Below are 24,248 nucleotides of genomic sequence, written 5' to 3' on the forward strand. Positions count from 1 at the left end.
TATATAACTACCATTTTAAACCTACTGTATTTTATATAAATGAGTCCCATATTTTATTATAGTTACATTCATAGGCAATCCACTCCTATGAAGATCTACGAGGTAGTACATAATTTTGTTAAACACAGATTGGTTTTATTTGCAATTACATTATTTTGTTATTTCTAAATGTCACACTGCTATCTCAATATTGATGCAAAAGATGGATGCCTTTAGCAAAATGACAGGTTACTTATTAACTAGTCCAAATCAGAACTGATGCCCATAGGTGAAAATCTGATAACCTATTTAAGGAATATAAAATGCGAATTGATCCTGAATCCATAAAGTATCTAGGTATGTCTATATCATAAGATATAATTCAGTTAGTAACATATAATAAAATAAAATAGTGAAGTTTCTAAATTTTTGATAGATGGCACTAAATTTTACCCTTTGGGTTAAGGTGAACATTCTCAAAATGAATGTTATTTCCAGACTAATTTATATTATAAAATTGCAAAAATTGCAACTTGGGTGTCCTCCTGGATTCACGGTTATCTTTAGAAGATCATTTGATGGCCGTGGCCAGGGGTGCCTTTTATCAGGTTCGCCTGATCCGCCAGTTGCATCCCTTTCTGGATCGGGACGCCTTGCGCACGGTCACTTATGCCCTAGTTACCTCCCGTATGGACTACTGTAATGCTCTCTACATGGGGCTCCCCTTGAAAAGCACCCGGAGGCTCCAACTGGTCCAGAACGTAGCCGCGCGGGTGATTATGGGCGCAGCTCGTTACGCCCATGTAACACCTCTCCTACGCGAGCTGTACTGGCTCCCGGTGGTCTTCCGGGTGCGATTCAAGGTGTTAGTTATCACCTTTAAAGCGCTCCATGGCTTAGGACCTGGGTACCTACGAGACCGTCTTTTGCCACCAATAGCCTCCCACCAACCAGTTCGTTCTCACAGGGAGGGACTACTCCGGGTACCGTCAGTCAAGTTAGGTCGATTGGCGACTCCCAGGGGGAGGGCCTTCTCTGTGGGGGCTCCAACCCTTTGGAATGAACTGGCCCCGGAGATACGGAATATCCCTGATCTCTGTGCTTTCCGCCGTGCCCTCAAGACCCTGATGTTCCAACAGGCAGGGCTAAACATACAAACATGCGAATGATTTTTTAAATGTTATCTAATTCTGGGTTTTATTTAATTGACCAAACTAAGTAACAATTTTAATTAGCAATTTTATGATGTTTGTGTGTCTATATTTTTCTTGACTGTACACCGCCTTGAGTCCTACGGGAGAAAGGCGGTATAGAAATATAATAAATAAATAAATAATAAATAAATAAATATTATGAGAGGAAGTCCAGCTATAGATCTGATAAATATTTTCAGAAATAGAAAATTTCTATGGGGTTCTTTATTTGTGGCTTTAATATTTAGGGAAAAAAATGAAACTGAGCTTTTTTAAAAAACAAAACAAAAACAAAACTTATTTAAAGAGGTTTTTAAAAAAAAAATTACATTAAAGAAATTAAAATTATTTAAAAAGAAATGAATAATTATTAGCTAAGTAATCTGCAAACTGAGAGACATCATGTCAGCAAGATTAATTTGTTGCCTTCTCATCCTGCTTATGGACTTCTCTGTGACTTGGTTATATTGAAAATAAAGGGACTATCATTTATTTGAAGCTGCAAATGCAGTTGTCTGTGTGGATACTGGAAGATAGATTTAATTATGTGGATGAAGAGAGAATAGCAAAAAAAGTGCATAATTGAAGAGTGTGATTGATATTGTTCTTAGCAGAGTTTTAATGGCAGAAAAAATTAATTGCATTTTAGAACACTTACTATTGAGTAATTCTTACTTTGTTATGATAATAGACACTCTATCAATAAATAATTGAAGAATTTAGCTAGGAAGGAGTTGACTTCCTTGAGTTAGTTATAAAAATAAAAAATATGGGAAATAATAAATAAAAAAATAAAAAATGAACTAATTATGGTACATGCTCAAGATATTCTAATTTATCAGAGGCATATAAATATGTGCTATAATAGTTGATAGATTTATATAAATTTCTCCAGATGGTGGATTTGAGGACACTGATTAGCAATGGCATGTATATAATTACAATTACTTATGACCAGTTGTTTAACAACAGTTTGGCATTTCAACAGTCTTGAAAAGTGTAAAGCACTTCCAGCTGATGTAAAATGCCACAATGCCTCCTCCCACGGTCCCATGACCACATTTTCAGTTGCTTGGCAACTGACTTACATTTGCAATTAATTGCAATATCCCACAGTCACATGACTGCGATTTGTGATTTTTTTTTTTTACCAGTTTCCAGCAAAAAGTGCCCATTCAGTAGAATGGATTTTGCCTTACAACCATGTGATTTGCTTAACAACCACCATAAAAACAGTTGTAAAATCAGGTCTAGTCATGAGGGAGCTTTGACTTATGACCATCACAACTTACAATTAAAATTCCAGCCCCAATTGCAATTGCAACTGTAAGTCAAGGACTTTACGTTGATTTGAGTCAGCAGCTAGGACTGTTACTTGCCAGTCAGAAAGAATGACTGATAAAGGAGGAAATAGATTCTTCTTCAAAAGGATTCTGTGATCATCTCCTCAAAAAAAATCAATAACATTTGAACCCTTTTTTTTACCCGTTCATTCCTAGATTCATTTTAGGAATCATAACTGTCAGAACACTTTTTCCATCTCCTGGAAGTCTAATAAAATAGTTTAATAATATAGGTTTGAGTTGTATATTAATATAAGAGAATAATCCAGAAAAAGGTGTGACATTGTTCCCTGATTAACATCCAAAAAGAGATATCAAAAATTATCTCCAAACATGAAGAGCAGCTGCTCATAGCTTTGTTGGAAATCTGGCTCAGAGCAGTGCCCGAGTACTACTTTTACAGTGTGAGTTTTCATGTTGGTATGCAAGACTTCTGCCAAATGTTTTTGCTCATGTGCCATTTCTCCCTCTTGGTTTCTGTTTTCCTTGTGGCTTGCTGAAGTGAACAAACATTTGTCAGTGATTTGTTGAGCTGCAATGTGATTGGTGGTAGAAGTATACTGTAGGATGGCTGTGTGATAAAAAAGTCCAGTCCTTATTTCAGGCTTCACGGTCCTAGTACTTCATACTGGTTGTCTATGATTTAGCTGTTTCGGGAAGTTATAAGCAAGTTTCAGAAAATTTCTTTGAAAGCTTTTGGACAGCATCTGATAGTTATGAACAGAAGTTCACTGCATAGAATATGTGACTGATATTGGGCCTTTGCTGCAAGCTAAGTATTGGATTTAACTGGCTCTAAGATCTCTGGTTGTTGAACAAAATTTAGTGTGTCACACAGTGAAATGATGAAACGAAGAAGAGAGCGATTTGGAGCTCCATCTCTACGCATTCAGTAAGGCTCGTTTTGGAAAATAGATTTCCATATTAACTAATCTTATTGGAATATTTGTTCCTGAATTAGTGTTTAAAACATGTTCTCATGTTTTTAGTAGGAAAAATAGTACAGTTTATATATTATAATTAATACAAGATATTTCCCTTAAAAGAATGCTTTCACCTCTTGAAATAAATATTCATATTTTTTGTTAATCTTTATAATTAATGGAGGAGTAATGTAGAAGTAGTAAAAAATAACCAGTGTTTAACCTAATATTTTATAAAATTAGGCAGTGTATTTGGATTTTTTGTGTTCATTTGCATAAACTGAATAAATATTGACTCTTAGGTTTTATATGTTTTAACTCTTACAATCAATCATATGGCAAATGATTCAAATAAAGTATTTAGTATAGTAAAAGAAATTGATACAGCAGTATCAAGACTAAATAAACTTTATCTGCATTTTTCCCAATTCAGATTCTTTAGATAAAGTTTGTCTCTCTATATATATACATCACCTTTTAGAAATAAGTGAAAATCAACAATTTTGTTTACAATTGGCCAAACATTAAGAATGGTCCTTTGCAAATGTTGTTTTTGCCATCTACGAGAAAATTGCCTGTGGTTTATTAATTATTTATTTGCTTAGAAAAAAGAAAATGGCACCCATTCCTTTGACAGTTCTAGGCAATTTACATGGTACAACAAAAGTGTAACTCAAATTCTATCATCATGATCAGCAACATTTAAAAAATATCTCCACCTGTAGTTAGAGTAAAAATGAGATTTGGTTCATTTCTACTGGCAATTTGTTGCAACTATGGACCCAGTTATGGAGAAAACTGAATTGGTCATGGGACCAACAAAAGACATTCCACTGAAGACTTAAATATAGAGAATAAAGTCTATGGAGTCAGGCACTTTAAAATGTCATTGAATGCAAGTAGATTTATCATTAAATGTGAGGAGAATATAGAGGACTCTTTTAGCAGTCTGTAAATTCCAACTCAGTATTGAAACCAATTTTAACAGCTCATGCTTTCATGTGATCAAGTTTTAAGAAACATATGGACCAATCGACATGTAATAGTCTTCATGTATAGCCTCAGTACTTCTTGTGTACAGTGTCTAATAAGATCTTAAACCTTAGGGGATTTTGAAGATAGAGATAAATCTGGTTTGAAGTGGATACATTATTATCAGGAACATGATTTTGTTTTCTGAAAAGATTACAGATGTGAGATGATTTAGAAATTGACTCTTTCTGTTGTGGTACTTTATCAGAATCTCCTCTCCTTTCCTCTCCCACTGCCGAGGAAGCGATGTCCATCAACATATGTTCTCCCCTACATCTGCTCCAGGTCTGCAACATCTTAAAATTCCACTTAGTGCTGATTGTGCCCTTGCAACCTCTCCTCTAGTATTTTACCTCAATCCACAACCTCAAAGCAACCCTGGTAGTCCCTGCCACAGCAGTCCACTTCAGTGGAGGTAAGGAGGAACTTACACTGGGAGCTTTTGTGGTTTGGGCAACCTTTTATGTGGAATATTTAAAACTTACATATTTTAGGACACTTTTTAACAGTCAAGATACTATTGTATTCACATAGCTAATGATAAGGTAATGTCCAATTCATTTATCCAGTTTTATCCAGTTGTCCCTCTTATTTTATCAAATAATAATGGCTCAGACATGTATACTAAAACTTTTGTTGTTTAACATGGTTTCACATGTTACTTTAAAGGTATAAAATTAAAGAGGTGTTTCAGTGCAGATCTGAATAACAAAAGATTAATGTAGGTATATACATTGGCTTAATTCCCTTCTTCCCAAATAGAGGTTATTATCTTTTTTAGCAGTAAGTTTTAACTTGCTTCTTATTCTAAAATAAATTAACATTTTAAAATATTTTTCCTTTTTACATATTAACAAAAGCTGTTTAAGTGAATTTGAATCCATATTTTATTCATTCAGATTTGCCTGTGGCATTTTAAAGTTTTTAATGCTTTGTAATAAAATAGATTGTGTGTGTGTGTGTTCATGCTTAGTTAAACAGTTATAGATATGAGACCACAGAGTCTGCTGCATCTAAATTGGAGGACTTTTGCATCTGCTCCCCTAAAGCTGTGGAAGAAAAAAAATCTCTATCTCTATATCCACCCCCACCCTCCCTGTGTGTGAGAGAGAGAGAGAAGAGAGAGAGGGGGGAGGGAGGGAGGGAGACAGAAGGAGAATGTAGGAGCTTTTTAAATTGATCTATCTTAATTTTCTCTATACAAACTCATAATTCACAATTCACAATAAAAAGAGGCTGTTGATTCCTTCAAACGTTCTTAAGATGATTCACATTGTCGAAGAAAGACTGCTATTAAAATGTGGAAAAAGCCATTAGTGCTGAGGAATGCAATTTGGAGAATAAGTTAGGTACAATCCAGAAGAATTGTTGAGACTTGGATAATATGAATAAAGTGAATGCCATATGACATGCTGTGGAAAAAGAGGAAGAGAAAAATAGTATCAACAACTATCTTTTTTAGGCTGAGACATTTTGCTTGAAGTGTTTTCTTTTAATTTTAATCATAACATTACCGGAATAGTTCTTATTGCAGTCTCTTTCCATTTTTTATTGGGCTTGATGTCCATAAAATTATGGCTAAAATGTTTTAAAATGAAATGTAATTTGGTCCTAGATCCGTGATGGCGAACCTGTGGCATGTGTAGCCATATCAGTGGGCACGCCAGCTCAGCTCTGGCGCGCATGCGCGTGCCAGCCAACTGATTTTCAGGCCTTCTGGACCCACCAGAAGTAGGGAAATAGACTGTTTCCTGCCTCCGGAGGGCCTGGGGTGGGTGGGGAAGGCCCATTTTTCTTTCTCACCTGGCTCCAGATCCTCTCTATGCATCTGATTTTCATGCCTTCTGGACCCACCAGAAGTAGGGAAATAGACTGTTTCCTGCCTCCGGAGGGCCTGGGGTGGGTGGGGAAGGCCCGTTTTTCTTTCTCACCTGGCTCCAGATCCTCTCTATGCATCTGGGGAGGGTGAAAACAGCCTTCCCCACCCCCTCGGAGGCCCTCCGGAGGCCTGAAACGGCCCATTTCCCAACTCCCGGTTGGACAGGAAGTGATATTTTTTGCTGTTCCCAGCCTCCAGAGACTCCTAGAGAGTCCTTTCACCCTCTCCAGATGCATAGAGAGGATCTGGAGCCAGGTGAGAAAGAAAAACGGGCCTACCGGGCCATCGCATGCCAGGAGCGTGTGTGTGTGTGCGTGTGTGTGTGCACGCGCGCATGTGCATGCACAGGGCAGGGCGCATAGAATTATGGGTGTGGGCACTTGCATGTGCGAACCTCCCCTGGCCCTCCCCTCCTGGCACACGATGGCAAAAAGGTTAGCTATCACTGTCCTAAAGTCTTAAGGACAGGGCTTGCAGTCAAAGGTTGAGGGTAAGTGATCAAGTAGTGGGCCATGCCAGGCATTCATACATAGAATGACATGGTGGAGCTGACATTGTCTCCTTTATCCCTTCCTTCCTGCCCACCTACCCAACTGAGTCTTATCAAAGAGTAGGGCTATGGATTTCTCCTTAATTACAGATTTTTATTTTATTACTTTAAAATGTATTGTTTTCTGCATCACAATAATGTTTACTCCTAAATAAGAAATATGATTTGCCTTGTAAAATATAGAGCTGTGCACATATAATACAGAATAAAATGTTGCAATGAATGTTCATGTATAAATCAAAACAAATCTTGTGAACAGTTTGAAAAATGTCTGAGGTACAACCAGAAAACATTTAATTGGATGTTAGGAACTGAACTGCTGACAACTGTATAGTTTTCATTGAAGGAAATAGTACTTCTAAGAAGGAGTAAAGATATGAATAAGAAGCTTAATTTTAAAATATAAAGTCAATGCATATTCATGATGAAAATTACATTTTACTTTTGCTAGTGTAATTTTACTGTTCTACATTTTCAGAGGTTCATCTGCCATTCAAAACTTGTTGATAATCAATAGATATGCAATCGTGTCTCAGAATACACTTTGTAAAATTTAGCAATTTACTACCTTTAGCTGTGTAATTCTTGATTTTGCATTATCAATAGCTTAATTGTCACTTATGTATTTAGGTACCATTTAGTCCCTGTTTCTGCTAATTTGGAATTTATATTCATGCTGTCAGGTTAGTTTGTGACACTAGTAGATAAATTAGGTTGCAGCTCCCTTAGCTTGGGAGATAATTATCTTTTAGTATCCATTAATAGCACATTTATTAACCTTCTGGAACATTTTCCCATAAATATTTGACTGAATTTTTTCTTGTTTTGCCATATTCTGCCTTTCCAGATATAGCATGTCTCTTCCAGGCATTCTAGCATGTTGAGAATAGAAGAATCTGCTATATCTGTAGAGTTTTTGAGCTTAATTCTTCTAAATGAGATAGCAAAAGTTTGTGAAAATTAATCCTAGTTTGATTCCTCATGGTTTCTACCATGTGAAATGGCCAAGCAGTTTGAGACTTACTGAACTTGTACATATAGTTTATCAAACCTTTTATATAATTTAATGAGGGCTTCCAGTATAAATGAAGTGATTTCTGAAGTATGTTATTCTCTGAGAGGAAGGAAACGGCAGTCAGGCTGGGGAAAGACTCCTCTAGTAGCATAGGACCGAGTCTGCTAAATTAGAATAGCTCAGCCCTCTTGGCCCAATGTTTCGACTCGGTCTATGCTGGACGGACGTGTCTTCCCAGCCTGACCGTAGTTTTCCACTCCTTGGTGTTCTTCAGTGAAGATTTCTCCTGCTGTTACCTTCTTCGTCACTTGCCGATTTTCGGCTTGTCTTCTGTCGGCTGACAGATACCAGCGACCAGGCATTTTGCCGTCTAAAAGCTCCCCACGTCATCGGAGGGAGCTGATACTGCGTTTTAACGGCCATTGCCTAGCAGCCTGATTCGGCTCGAGCTCCGTCTCGCCGACCACGGAGATCGCGCTAATAGCCGGACGGCTAGCGATCTACAGGAGAGGCAATCTGGCGCCCCTTTCTTCATCAGAAGACCTTGCTTTATTTCCATTGTTTATAGCGGGCGGCCATTTTAGAAGTCCCGGACCTCTGCAAAATGGCGGACGCCTTGTGGTCCAAAGCCAAGGCCGGCTCTAGCAGCGGTGGCGCCATCCCAGCGACCAGATCGAGGATACCTCTGGCCATCCTCCTTTACCTAAAAAGGCCAGGAATAAGAAGACCGCCCCCCCCCCGCCTCCCTAGCTTCCTCCTCTAAGGAGGATCAACACAGGCACAAGGCTCTTGAGAAGGCCTTTCATAAAGCCCAGTTGCAGGCGGAGCCAGATGCTGGGCACTCTCGTTGGAGGGCTCCTTCAGTGACTCAATCACCTGTCCCTATGGATAATGGCCATCTTGTCCGGGAGATGTCTCCTGATTGTCCCACTTCAGAGGGTCCTGCTCCTCCCCCCAGGACTGAGCCCTTCTTTCAAGCTTTGCCAACTGCTGAGGCATCACGAGATGTCCCTCCAGCTGCAGAGGTGCCTCCTCCTCCTCCTCCTCCTCCTCCTCCTCCACCACCACCACCACCACCACCACCACCAACACCACCAACACCACCACCACCTCAATCCCAGGACACTGCTCCTCAGGTCCCTGAATCCTTTGAGGTCATCATAGCCAGGGCCATTAGACAGGGCCTGGCCCAGTGCCTGCAACAAGGTCAATTTCTCCAGGAACCTGCGGCTTCTCCTCAGTCTCATCATACCCAGCACATGGAAGATTCCATGTCTGACCAAGAGCTGGTGGCCTCGCCTGATTCGGCTGACCAGGCGTCCATATCGGAAGTGGAGGACATCCGAGAGTCCGCCCTCTTGGATGATGAAGGCCTGGTCCCTGACCAGCCCCCTTTTATTGGCCTATTTCGCCGGCAAACTTTCCGTTCCTTGCTCCACAAAGCCATCTCGACCACCCGCTTGGGTCAGGTGCCATCCGTTTCAACAGCTACTGGCTCCCACGATCCGGCAACAGCCATGTTTGCGGAGCCAACGATTGACCCGGAGACAATACCGGTGCCAAAGTTATTCTTGGATGTTCTTCATAGACAATGGGCTCTTCCGGGGGCTGGGCCCAGCCCTAATGGCCTGGATAAACGGCTCTACAACTCTGCTCCTGGTCTATCCGACCTTTTACAGCCACCGTCTGTAGATCCGCCCATTGTGGCTCTTTCCAATGTGCCGCACCCTATGGGACCACCAGAGGATGCCCTGCGTCCAGAGGACAGACGTGCCGAGAGGACGCTCCTCAAGGGGCATCATGCAGCGGCATGGTCCATCAAGGCCTCTACTTCGGCCTCATTTTTCAGTAGGGCGGCTCTTCTCTGGCTCAGACAACTCCAGGAGCGTCTTCCCCCTTCTGATACTAGGTCTCATCAGGACCTCAATAAGATCTCAGTGGCTCTGGAGTACTCAGCTGACACAACCCTGAATGCGACTAGATTCGCCGCTAAGGCACTTGGGTCTTCCGTGACTTCGCGTCGCCTTCTGTGGCTCAGGAATTGGAACGCGGATATGAGAAGTAAATGGCAGCTGGCATCTGCGCCATACTCCACCGGCAACCTGTTTGGTCCCCCTCTGGAACCTCTCCTTGTAAAAACGAGAGACAGACGCAAGATTCTTCCCTCTGCCTCTAGACGGTCGGATGCTCGCTATTCTGCCTATCCTCGTTTCCAGTCCTTTCGTTCCTCAGACAGTGGATCCTACCAATCCCACTATCAGCGTTCCCCTTCGACCAGCCCCCTCCAATTGGAGTCTCAGGTTAGATCAAGGGGCAAGTTCTTGCCCAAACGTTCCTTTCGGGGTGGGAGGGGCTGCTTCACCAGAAGGGCCAGATAAGCCCCTATCGGACCCTCCCGTTGGGGGACGTTTGTCCCTTTTTTTCCATCAATGGGAGGCCTCGACCTCAGATGCCTGGGTCTTGTCCACTATCAAATCTGGTCTTTACCTGGAATTCCACTCCATGCCCCTGACTGTTTTCCTCACTTGTCCGGTTTCTCGGGACAGGTCCCAGCGGGATCTTGTCTCTGCAGCCATTTCTCACCTTTTATCTATCAGAGCCATCCAACGGGTTCCCATTGACCAACGGGGTCGGGGTTTTTACTCCCGGTTATTCATTGTGCGGAAATCCTCGGGGGGATGGAGGGCTATATTGGATCTCAAAGCCTTGAACCAGTACATAATTTACCACCGGTTTAAGATGCACACTCTCCATTCTGGAGAGTGTCAGGCCGGGAGATTTTCTTTCCTCCATTGATTTGACGGATCCATATTTCTATAGCCCACGCCCATCGTCAGTATCTGCGGTTTCATTACCTGGGCGAACACTACCAGTACAGGGCCCTCCCCTTTGGTCTCTCCTCGGCCCCCAGGGTGTTTACGAAGGTTATGGCCTCGCTGGTCGGACATATTCGTTCCTTTCCCATCCACCTCCAATTTTATTTAGATGATATTTTAGTTCTTTCATCCTTACTTCTGGCTGCCCACAGGGACTTGTCTACTGTCCTACCTCTCTTGCAAAGTCACAGGTTCTTGATAAATTGGGCCAAGAGTCACCTCTCCCTGGCCACCCACATCCTACACTTGGGGCGGCCATCGATACTAGGTCCTCCTTGGTATCCCTCATTTCTGATCGTCAGGACAGTCTTAGGACCCTGGCGACCCAATGTATCTCTGAGAATTCGGTCTCCATTCTCAAACTATCCTGCCTATTAGGCAAGATGGTGTCCACGTTCGGCATTGTTCCCTGGACTCGCTTGCATAGCAGGGAGCTTCAGTGGTTCCTCCTCCCGCACCAGCGAGCCGGCCAAGCCACATCTCTGGTCCACCTGCGGTTGACACGCCTGGTCATCTCGTCGCTGCAGTGGTGGACGTCGACCTCCGTCTCTCAGGGGAGCTGCTTCAGGGAACCATCTTGCCTCTCGCTCACTACCGACGCCAGTCTTTCCGGGTGGGGAGCCCACCTACAGCAATACTTGGCTCAGGGTCAGTGGTCTGCCCAAGAACGAAGGCTCAACATCAACTTCCTGGAGCTGAGAGCCGTTCATCTGGCTCTTCTTCACTTCAGAGATCTGGTGGAGGGCAAGGACATTTTGGTCCTTATGGACAACATGACAACAAAGGCACACATCAACCGGATGGGCAGCACCCGCTCGCAGCTTCTTCTGTCGGAAGCTCTTTGGCTGGGTCAATGGGCTGAGGTCCATCACAGCTCCATCAAAGTGGACCACATCTCCGGCACAACAAACACCCAGGCGGACGCCCTCAACCACCATTGGGTAGACCAGGGGGAGTGGAGCATCCCTCTATCCCTCTTTCAGGAGATTGCGGACAGATTCGGAACTCCAGCAGTAGATCTGTTCGCCTCGGCAGTCAACTTCCGAGTCCCTCGATACTTTTCCCGTTATCCGGACCCAGGGGCAGAAGCCACGAATGCCCTGCGCAGCCCTTGGCCTCCCGGTCTCTATGCTTTCCTCCCTCTTCCACTACTTCCCAGGGTCATACGGAAAATGCTAGAGGAGAAAGCAGAATTCATCCTTCTCGTGCCACACTGGCCACGGCAGCCGTAGCTGGTGGACCTAATGTCCCTATCAGTCACCAATCCTTGGCGAATACCAGCCTCCAAACTGATCCTCACCCAGGGGGCTCTCCGTTATCCAGATCCCACGTGGCTCTGCCTAACCACCTAGAGGCTGAGCGGCTCCTCTTAACTGTGGCTAACGTCCCAGTCCACGTCATTGCCACCATCCAGGCTGCGCGCAGGGCCTCAACAAATCGTATTTATGAGGCCACTTGGGCTTCCTTCTATTCCTGGTGCAACCGTTCTGGTATCGACCCGATGGCCGCTACTGTCATCCATATCTTGTCCTTTCTCCAGGATGGCTTCAATGCGGGACTGGCCCCCAACACTCTGTGCCACCAACTGGCAGCCCTCGCTTCCATCTTGTCTTGCGGATCACCGGAGCCTCTCACCAGGCACCCATTTATCCGCAACTTCCTCCGAGGGGCTACTAATCTGCGCTCTCCGGTCGTCCATCGGTTTCCCACCTGGAACCTCAACAAAGTCCTTACCGCCCTGACGGCGTCCCTGTTTGAACCTCTCCGCCAGGTGTCGTTGTGTTTCCTGTCATTCAAGGTATCCTTCCTTCTTGCGATCACCTCAGCTCGTCGCATTTCAGAATTGGCTGCACTCTCTATATGCCAGGATCTGTGCGTATTCCACAATGACAGGGTCGTTCTTCGCCTCGACCCCGCCTTTATTCCTAAAATGAACTCCCTCTTCCACCGGGCCCAGGAACTGGTTCTTCCGGATTTCTGCCCTCGCCCGGTCCATAGACTGGAACATTTCTGGCACACTCTCGACGTCCGACGGGCCTTGCGGATTTACATCTCCAGGACGGCCCTCCTCAGGAAAACAGAGGCGCTATTCATATCCTTCCAACCAGATTCAATTGGCGCCCGCGTCACGGGGCCTGCTTTGGGTCGCTGGATCAGAGCGACCATAGTAACAGCCTACCAACAACTGAGCCTACAGGTGCCCCGTCACATCACAGCTCACTCGACCCAGAGTGCGGCCACCTCGGCAGCTTGGGCTACCCAAGCGTCTCTGGAGGAAGTCTGCCGGGCCGCCACGTGGACCACGATCTCTCCATTCATCCGACACTATCATGTGGACTCTTTTGCATCAGCGGATGCGGCTTTCGGCCACTGAGTCCTACAGGTGGTGCATCGTCCATAACGGTCTTCCGGGCCGGAGTGTCCCTCCCTGGAGGACATGCAGCTTTGGTATGTCCCCAGCCTGACTTCCGTTTCCCTCCTCTCGGAGAATGGACGTTGGTCTTACCTGATACGTCCATTCTCGATCAGCAGGAAACGGCAGTCAGCCCCACCCTTCTGGATCCGGCCCGGATGGAATTGGTGGGGTGGGTGGATTTTAACTCTCTCTCGTTTCAGGAAGACACGTCAGTCTGCGTCAGCGCCCTCGCCGAAACACTGGGCCAAGAGGGCGGAGCTATTCTAATTTAGCAGACTCGGTCCTATGCTACATAGAGGAGTCTTTCCCCAGCCTGACTGCCATTTCCTCCTGGTCAAGAACGGACGTATCAGGTAAGACAAATGTCCATTTCAGACACATAGATGCAGTTGTATTTAATAAGAATGTTTGCAGGAGCGGTCAACAAAATCAAAATAGTGGGTTTGATTGGACAGTGTAGCTCCAAACCATACGACAGGATGCTTTCAGTTGTCTTTCTATAGAAAGTGGTAAGGACAGGAGACGGAAGATGTGCTCTTCTCATATGACACCGAAAATGCAGGCGTTGCTGTGCTTGTTTCACCAGTGTCTCACTATTGAGTGATCAAGCTAACCTGCTTATCAGCTGCACATGCAGAAACTTAATACTACTAACCACCTCCACAGTTGAATTGTTAATACACAGAGGTGAATGGTTATACCTGCCTTTTCTGAAATTGATAATGATCTCTTTTGTTTTTCCTACATTTAAAACCAGGCTGTTTTATTACACCAGTTCATCAAATCGTCTCCCTCACAGGTTTCAAACTCGTAGCGTCATGTTGCCATCATGTGATGTTCATAACGTTTTTCCCATTCATGGAGCTGGGGTGGGTGTGGCCTGTGACGCATCTGGCCTGAGGGCTGCCATTTTAACATCCCTGCTCTACCTCCTCCCAATAATCACCCTCATTATCATCCTGAATAAGGTCCACCAATGTTGTATCATCCACATACTTCACAATATGGTTGGTGATGAGCATATAAGATACTCATCTTGCAAAAAGTGATTCTGGGTGGCTAAACAACAATCAAATAAAACAATATTATATAAAGAAAATGACACAGGGACCTTTGATAAAATTAAGAAGACTTCCTCTGACTGTCTTCTTTGAATTTTAAAATGGTAATAAAATGAGATTTCATTAGAGAATGTTAAATTTATGTGTAAGATCTAGGTCAAACTGAGCTGTGCTAAGAGAGTTTTCTTAAATATAGCAGTGATAGCTGAATTCTTGCTATCCATATCAATTGATTTTGAACTATCTTAATTTCCAAAAGTGAAGGAATACTGGAAACCCCTAACTGTAAGATACTTTGCCTTTCTTAGCTTGGTTAGAAGAGTGATGCTTATGATATTGTATCTCCTATTCCTATATTGGAACAGAGGATTATATCCAAGTATTTTTGTGTTCTAATCTTGTATTTCAGAAGAGCATGAATATATATTGGTATTATAAATTGCGATAAAGCAGCTTGGAGAAAACATTGCAAATATGTCACCCATTCTAGCAATGTTCACGCATGATCTTATTTAATAAAATGGAACATAACATTTTAAAATTATATGTTTTATTAAATGATTTTATCTATTATCAGATTATTTGTTGAGCCATTTTCTTTGCACAGCCAGCTGCCCTGTTTTTATTTCTCTTGCTCTACTATAGAGATAAACAAAAGGAAATTCATTTTTCTTTTGAATAATAGGTTGCTTGGAAGAGTTGTTTATTTCTGTCTCATGTAGGATATACATTTGAAAGCTGTTTTTAGATCTGCAACTGATTATATTTAAAGTAAGATTGTAATTTGGGAAATGAGCATAATGATAGAATGCATCAAACATGCTTTTTCTGTTTTAAAACATTTTTAATTATCTGTTGTGTTTTATTAAGTATACTTTTTCATTTAAGAAAGTGTTACTTGCCTAACTTTTATAAAATATCTTCTAAAAGTATATAATTTCTGGAAGTGGACATTTTCACTTCCTATTATTTATGTGTGTGTGTGTATACACACACCAGTGGTGGGTTGCTCCCGGTTCGCACTGGTTCACAAGAACCGGTAGTAAAAATTTGTAGTAGTTCGGAGAACCGGTAATAACATTGGCTGGCCATGCCACCGAACCGGTCCCTGGCCGCTCGCCGCTCGCTTACCCCGCCCACCTCATCAAAGGCTTTTTTTTTTACTTTTAAAAGCATTTTTTCTACAAACTCTTCGGCTGAAAAAATGCTTTTAAAAGTAAAAAAAAAAGCCTCTGATGATCGCATGGCTCAGCTGGGATCGTCAGAGGCTTCTGAAAGCATTTTTTCTGCAACCTCTTCAGCTGAAGAGGTTGTAGGGAAAAAAAAGCCTTTAAAAGCCTCTGGCGATCCCTGCTGAGTTGCCTGATCGTCAGATGCTCCTAAAAGCATTTTTTTCTGCAACCTCTTAAAGTTGTAGAAAAGATGCTTTTACAAGTAAAAAAAAAAAAAGTTGGCCACACCCACCCAGTCACATTACCCCCCACCAAGCCACACCCACAAAATAAGCCACACGCACAGAATGGTAGTAAAAATTTTTAGAACCCACCCCTGACACACACACACACACACACACACACACACACACACACACACACACACACACACACACAATTTAAATTTATATTTATAGAAATGACAATATTTTCTTCAGTATACTAAAATTGAAAATTAATATGCGAACAGTTTATAAATGTAAATGTATTTGTTAGGTTTCCACAGAATCCTGTTTACAAAACCCTAATCTAGATCTTTAGTTCATTTATAACTTTAAGGGAAACAACACTTTAAGCACACGTTTGCTGTTTATTCCCAAATATTTCCCAAAAATGTTCTTAAGGTTGCACTTAAAATTTCTTTCATTAAAGATCGAAAAAAAATCACCCTATGAAAGCCATCAAACTTGCCACTCTGAAGATCTTTAATATTTGAAGTAGTCATTGACAAGTAGGACATTGTAGCAGATAATTTTATGAGCTACGCTTAGGTCATACCGAAGACGGTGTAGTTCTAAGTTTTCTAGGCCCAGAATTTCAAGTCTGGTGGCATAAGGTACTCTGTTGCGAGCAGAGGAGTGGAGAACTCTTCTTGTGAAATATTTCTGGACATGTTTGATTGTATTAATGTCCAATATGCAGTGTGGGTTCCAGACAGATAAGCTGTATTCGAGAATTGGTCTAGCAAATATTTTGTACGCTCTGGTTAGTAGTGTGATATTACTGGAGAAGATTAGGTTTACAACTCTTAATGCCTTTTTGGCAATGAGTTATACCTTCTGAGTTATATCCAAAAAATCATAGACTGGGACTGGCCCCTTTAAAGTGATATTTTGAGAAATGTGTAATGTTTCCACTTTTAGAGGATGAGAAATGGGAATGTACTTCATACCAATAAATACACAGACACAAACAAACACAAAAATGAGTTCTGAAGACTAACAGAAAAAAACCCTATGCTTTTGGATTTTTTGCAATCAAAGATATCACTTCGTATCAGTGTACTACTAGAATAGGCCAGATAAACCCTTGAAAAGAACATTTTCTTAGTTAGACTACCAAAGTCAAAAAGATTCTTTCTTGAATTGTCACTTGAGAAGCCTCTCTTAGAGATTTCAGGTTGAAGTAAAGTGAAGTGATCCTTCTATATTCTTGTTTCAAGCTCTGATTGACTTCAAAGGTCACTGCATCACATTTAACTGAACTTGGAATGAAATCTAGGAGGCAGTGCAATTGGCAAAGCACATGTAACGTGATCATAATGACAGTTCCATTTGACCCAGAAGTAGAATATAAATGTTTTAACAAATGTGGAGACAAACATCTTTTGACTAATAATCTCATATTATATGGTGACCTACATTTAGAGGGATGGTAAATTATGAATACTTGCCAAAGGGATACAGCAATACATGTTTTTCAAAGACCATTCATAAAAAGGGCAAAGTTTTCAAAAAAAATTGTTTTGAAAAAAAGATGATGGATAATTTATAATTCTCACAAGAAAGTTTATATATGAAACAGGCCGTTGCTTGAATCATGTTTCTTCTCAAATTCATGGTACATTGTTGCCACTAGCAAGATGATTTGGACAGCGGATTTGGGCCGCCACATTCACAACTGCAATTCTTTCAGAGGCAGGAGCAACAACAGGACAGGTCTGGGGGGAATAAACAGTTCCCCCCACAAACGGCCCTTTCGTAGGGGAGGAAGTCGTTCATTCAGATACCAGAAGTAACTGCACCACCAAACCCCTCCCCCCATTGGGGGTCATCTGGCCTTTTTTGCCAGATGTTGGGAGAGTATCACCACAGATACCTGGGTCCTGGAGATGGTCTGGTCGAGCCTCTCCCTAGAGTTCCTCTCTACACCCCGAGGATTTTTATTCATTGTCTGGTTTCAACGGACAATTCAAATAGCGATTACCTCATGGTAACCGCTATTCAACATCTGCTGGACATCCAGGTGATCCAACTGGTTCCAGAGGACCAACAGGGGATGGGATTCCATTCCATCCTCTTCGTGATTCCAAAACCCTTGAGGGGGGGTACAGGGTGATTCTGGACCTGAAACGACTGAACTGTTTTATAATCTACAAGCGGTTCAAGATGCAGTCACTTCAGTCCAATTTGGACGGCGTCAGAGAGGGCGACTTCCTCACTTCCATTGATTTGACAGAAGCCTATCTGCATGTCCCCATTTTACCGGGACATAGACAATATGTCTGCTTTTATTACTCTGGCTGACATTATCAGTATAGGGCCTTATCCTTTGGCCTATCGTCAGGGCCCAGGGCATTCAGGAAACTGATAGCCGCTTTAGCAGCATATCTCCGGGCCCTGTGCTACCTGGATGATATCCTGATCCAGTCCGCCTCTGGATCCCAGGTGGGGGAGGACCTCAGGATCACCATCCAGGTGTTCCAGGAGCACGGTTTTTCTATTAATACAACTAAGAGCCATTTGTCACCAATGAATCGGTTGAATCGGTTGCTCCATTTAGGCACGGAGATAGACACCATTACGTGCAAGGTATACCTCTCCCAGGAGTGTCAGACGAGTCTAAGGGAATTGGTAGGTCGGGTCAGAAGGGAACGTTCCATATCCCTGGCCCTTCTCTCACAGCTCCTGGGCTGTGATGGTATCCTGTATTTCTATCGTGCCCTGGGCATGCCTGCACGCCAGGTCCTTCCAGTGGTTCCTCCTGCCTTACCAGAGAAAGGTCAGGAGCAAAGAAGGTAATCTGTTCCTTTCGGTGGTGGGCTTCCCAGGCAATTTCAAGGGAAAGTCTATTCAAAGAACCGGAACGTCTGACGATTACGACAGATGCCAGTCTCTTTGGCTGGGGTGCACATCTCCAAACAGGATGGCTCAGGGACAATAGTCACAAGCAGACCTGGGCCACAATATAAAATGGCTGGAACTCAGGGCAGTCTACCTGGCCCTCAGGCAGTTCCAGAAACTGGTGTCGGACAGACACATCTTAATTCTGACCAACAACGTGGCCACTAAGGTGCACATTAATCGGCAGGGAGGAAATCACTCCAGGACCTTATGAGGGAGGCACAATGACTGTGCCTCTGGGCAGAGAGGCACCATTTGTTGCTAAGGGCAGAGCATATTTCAGGGGCCACAAATATGCAGGCAGATTGGCTTAGTAGGGCTACAGTCGATCATTTGGACTGGCGCCTGCATCCAACTTTGTTTCAGGAGCGGACAGAGCGATTCGGATGGCCAGCCATGAACATCTTTGCCACCAAGGACAACACTCACTTCTGAGGTTTTTCACATGGTTTGCTATACCGGGGGCGGAAGGGACCGACACGCTTCGCACTCCTTGGCCCCGGGAACTTCTCTATGCCTTTCCCCCCTCCCCCTCGTCCCGAGAGTAATCCGAAAGATTTTACTGGAAAGGGCGGAGGTGCTGCTAATTACACCCCACTGGCCCTGGCGACCATGGTTTGCCGACATGGTTGTCCTGTCGGTGGCCAGTCCTTGGAGGATACCACCGGACAGAATCTCCCTCAGTCAGGGGGCCTTGGTCCACCTGGCTCCACAGTGATTACAGTTGACTGCCTGGCGTTTGAGCAGAGATTTCTGAGCCGGGACAATTACTCCTCCAGGGTTATATAAACTATACAGGCCTCCAGGTGGCCTTCCACTGATCAAATATGTAATGCGACCTGGAAGACTTGCTGCACCTGGTGCTCCAGGATGGGTATCCGTGCCACAGTTCCTCCAGGAGGGACTAGGCAAGGGGCTATTGCCCAACACTATTTGTTGTCAGGTAGTGGTCCTATCCTCGGTCCTTTCTTGTGGGGATCTGCAGTCCTTCACTCATCACCCCACCGTCTGCAAGTTCATTAGAAGTGCAACGAATCTAGGGCCTCCAGTAGTTCACAGATACCCTACATGGGATCTGACCAAAGTACTGCTTTTGGTGACTGAGGCCCCATTCGAACCACTGAGATCAGCCACACTGCGTTTCCTAACCTGCAAAATCGCCTTCCTGGTAGCCATCACATCGGCTAGACAGATTTCAGAGCTGGCTTCACTCTCTGTCAGGAAGGACTTCTGTATCTTCCATCCTAATCTGGTGGTATTGCGGTTGGACCCTTCCTTCGTGCCCAAGGTGAACTCCTGGTTCCACAGGGCTCAGGAACTTATCTTGCCCAACTTCTGCCCCAATCCAGTGCAAGCCCTGGAGAAGAAGTGGCACACCTTGGATGTGAGGAGGGCCCTCCACATTTATATTAAGAGGACTTCCTCCTTCAGGAAGACAGAGTCGCTCTTTGTGTCTTTCTAACCTGCTTCCCTAGGCAGCAACGTCACTCCATCGACCGCTGGATCCAGGCCTATGAACTACAGGCCCTTCCATTGCCTAGATGGATTACAGCCACAAGGCTGATTACAGCCACAAGGCCACACTTCACAAGGAGTGCAGCCACAACAGCGGCGTGGGCAATGCAAGCCTTTATTGAGGTTTGTCGAGCAACTATATGGTCCTCTTCGTCTCTTCAGACACTATAAGCTGGACAGCTACGCCTCAGCGGAGGCGGCCTTTGGCAGGTGGGTCCTCCAGAGGGTCCATTCTGACCAGGGGACCTCGGACCAGACTGCAGCCCACGTGTAAGGACAAGCCAGCTTTGGTATGTACCATTCCTGCATGCTATCTTCACCACAATAGAGAAGGGGCGTTGGTCTTATCTGATAAGCTCCGTCTTGTTGGGTGGAGATAGCATCCATCCCCACCCTTAGACGCTGGTCCTGGGTCCAAGGGGAAGAACATCGGAACAAGACACATCGAGTCTGTCACTTCATTTTTGCCAAAAGCTGGGGACTGTTGGTAAAGGAGATGTGTCCTCACAGCTCTGACAGACTCAGTCTAATTGGCTAGCAGACGAAGTCAACCCATTCCTGGATGCTATCTCCACCCAACGAGAAGGAGCGTATCAGGTAAAACCAACGCCCCTTCTCAAGATGTTTACAAACATTAAAAATTAGTTTATTTTCTCTTACTTTAAATAAGTCATTCCTCATGTTCAGTAATAATTACATTAACATTATTTGCCTTGGCTTCCAGTTGGCACCGCCTGGCGTCGCGGACGGTCTTCTTGGACCGCCAGCCCCGTGATTCTGTTCAAGCCGTTCTGACAGCGCTAATCAGCTGTCAGACGGCTTAAAAACCTCTCCTTCGGGAGAAGAAGGAGAGGAAAGCCGGTGGGTGAGGGTAGAGCTCCCCGGGAGCCCCTGGAGCAATTCCAGGGGCTTGGAGGGTGAGAGCTCCCCGTTCAGCCCACTGAAGCTCCGGATCTGTGGCGACTCCGTTTAAACAGAGCCAGACGCTGGTGACTGACTCTGCTGCCAAGAAGAAGATCAACTGATTTCAAAAAGCAGACAGAACGGAAGCAGGAAAACAAGCTTTTGCAAGTATATGCTTAACTCCTGGAATACATTGTTTCTATTTGATTTTGCTGAGCTGGAGCTGGAAATGGCGTCTTTGTTGTGGGTGTGAAAGTGAAAGTAGAAAATGAAAGTGCTTGTTAATAGACTTGTGCTCAGAGACTGGATTTAAACTGCTGGATTTGAGAGCTGGGTCCAGAAAAGACTATCTTGCTTGATAAACTACAAATAAATCTGGGAAAGCTGTTTGAGAGACTTTATGGCTCTGAAAAGAAAAATTCTTTTAAAATAATATGGCTTCCAAGGAAGGAGTTTCTGAAAGTGGAGTCTCCTTAATGGCGTCAGAAATGACACAGAGAACTGAAACACAGAGCCAGGAGCCTTTTTTTAGAGACCTTGCAGAATTTATAAAGGAAGCCATGAATAACCAAATTGAAATTATTAATAACTTTACAGCAATCATGGAACAAAAATTTACAGAACTGGTGGAGGATAAAAAAGCAACTGAGGAGGTTTTTGAAGGAAAGCATAATGACAATGCAGGAGACATTTTGATCAAGACAGAGAAGCTGGAACTGGCTGACCCTCAAGAATTTTCAAACCTTCTTCCTGCCCTTTTGGAATTAACTGACAGAACTTTTCAAAAATATAATTTGGAGCAGAAAGAAGAAGAAACTGATCAGCTCTATGAGGTTTCAGAGGATTTGGCAGAGGCTTTCACACAATTAATTGAAATGCAGCAACTGGATTTTTCTTTGCAAACCGATCGAGTTAATTCTTTGTTCTATGAACTGACTGTCTATACAAGCAAGAAGAGTCGATATGGGGGCTCTAAACCAGAGGAAATGGTTTTGAGAAAGGGACTAGTCTTAAAGATACATCAACCCCCAGTTAAAATTCAAAACCTCCTCAAAATAAAAGAAGGAGGGAGGAAGAAAGATTGGAAAAAATACAGAAAGAAAGGAAGAAGGGAAGATTAATTTTTTCTGGTCTAATTATTGATGTATTAATGATTAACTACAATGATTAAATGAATTGAGAGTTCAATTAATGATTAATTAAGGTTTAGTTATTGTTAAAAATATTTGAATATTGAGAACAAAAGCAGGAGGAATAGCCAAATGATTAAGTATGTATTATCTACTAGTGTTTGTTATTGGTTTTTTTTAAAAAAATTTATTAGGGCTAAAGGATTATATGTTATTTTGTGTTTAAAGGGAGGTTGAGGAATAATCTGTAGAAGGGGAGTTAAGGGGTCTAGGGAGTTTTAATGTCTTGCATTAATTTAGCATATTTTAGCGTATGTTTGGTAAAATCTATACCCTGTTTTTCTTCTGGGAAGTCGAGGGAGGGGGGAGGGAAGGGGGGGTTGCACAAACGTTTAATTAGATAAGTGATTTGTTTGAATTTTAAAAACAATAAAAAAAATTTGTTAAAAAAAAAACATTATTTGCCTCAGTGTAAACTAGTTAGATTATTGGTCTGTTTTCTGTTCTTTTATGAAGTGCTGCAACACTTAAAAAAAAAATTAAGCAAAAGAACTATAAAGAACATAGCCCCATTCATAGAATTCCCCCTTCAGTTTTTAATGTTGTCAAATCAGCATAATGGGAAGGCAAATAAACCTTATGTTGGCATTGTCACATATTTGAGATCAGAAATATGAAAACAGTTTCTTGTACACTGCTTGTCTACCTCCAGTCTGTTCAAATCTACTACATGATTGTTAGAAACGTCAATTTTAATTATAAATAGCCTGAATTACCTTTTCAGGAACTTGTAGGAGAAAAATAATCTTTACTAGAAGTCTTAAAACCACAATTACTCTTAGACAAAATTATTCTTAGAAATATTCACAACACAAAACTTCTTTAAAATGGATATTTAAAAGATCAAAACAAGTATTTTAATTATTTCTCTTCATGATGCAACAAAAGATACAAGTTTAAAATTGACATATTGCTGAAAAGCAACAGCTGCACAGCCATATTAAGTAGAGATAAGGAAGCTATAGCTTTAATTATAGTAATTTTGAGATGGAAGCAATTTTTGCAAGCAATGGTTCAACTAACAACAGGAATAATTATGTGCTTGAAAATAGATAAGAACAAGCAAGCCTTTGGTATAAATTGTTTCCATATTCAGTAACAGTTTTAAAAGTTATTTGTTTTGAAACAGATGAAATTTGTTAGTGTTCCCTATGGTACATATGTGTTATTGTCTGTAGCATTTTTTCAAACAAAATTGTGTCAGATCCATCTGATTAATCTTTTTCTTTTTACACTGTTGGATAAGTTATAAGATTACCAGGAAAGTAACAAAAAACCTTAATTCTATGATACCATGGAATTGAAGTTCTGCTGAATTTGGGCTATATTTGATCCAAGTCCACTTATTTAATGTATTGTACAATTATTTTTGACTTGTGTGCTCTACTCTGTTAATTCCAATAAATAAGCAGGGAAAATAATACTGACCCCTGCAACTCAGTCTACACTCTATTTCAAGAGCTAAATATATTTTTGGGCTCAGAGCCCAAAGAGGACATGAAAGAATTAAATAATCAATTGCATAATTGATATCAGAAGCACATTGCTCTAAAGATAGGTAAAGATACTTAATTTAGTTAACATACCTAAAAGTTGTTGATAGGAAACTTCTTCCACAAAGCTATCCCTTCTTTAAGCTAATTTAGTGGCTGTAACTTTTGAAGAAATATAATACTAAGATTCTGCACTGTATATCTTGAAATTGTGCCAAGTTCTAATACTGAGTTAGAGAAGAATTCCTTGCTATGAACAGTTTAATTGGTGTTTTGTATGCATTTTGCCTCCAGATACCATTGTGGATTGTGCAGTCTTTAATGTTGGATTAGACATTTTCTCTAAAATAGTACAATAGGGATAATGAAATCTCACAAGATAATACAGTGGGGACTAAGTTGCCTTGTACAAATATGCAAGATATTATGATATGTTTTGTTTTTCTGTGTAAGATGTCATGAAATTTCAACCACTGGTTTAACTGGGAAGTTAAACCAGGGAAGAGCCCTGGTGGCACAGCAGACTAAAGCACTGTTATTAACA

The 24,248-nt window shown here is 42.6% G+C and overlaps 1 protein-coding gene across 31 annotated transcripts in view; it reads left to right on the plus strand.

Annotated features, from left to right (window-relative positions):
- MAST2 (microtubule associated serine/threonine kinase 2) overlaps window positions 1-24,248 on the plus strand; it is a 175,754-nt gene that overhangs the window by 82,075 nt on the left and 69,431 nt on the right. For 13 of the 31 annotated variants that reach the window (XM_034414978.3, XM_034414981.3, XM_034414979.3 and 10 more), the window contains one exon: window positions 4,679-4,885. The exons of 17 other annotated variants lie outside the window; for them this stretch is intronic. In XM_034414978.3, coding sequence (XP_034270869.1) covers window positions 4,679-4,885 — 207 coding nt within the window. Of the gene's footprint in view, window positions 1-3,112; window positions 3,408-4,678; window positions 4,886-24,248 lie in introns of those variants that run through there. One more of the 31 variants, XM_034414989.3, reaches the window with a different exon arrangement.

This window comes from Pantherophis guttatus, chromosome 3 (assembly GCF_059756535.1).
Source record: "Pantherophis guttatus breed Tessera chromosome 3, ASM5975653v1, whole genome shotgun sequence".
Classification (NCBI taxonomy): Eukaryota; Metazoa; Chordata; class Lepidosauria; order Squamata; family Colubridae; genus Pantherophis; species Pantherophis guttatus.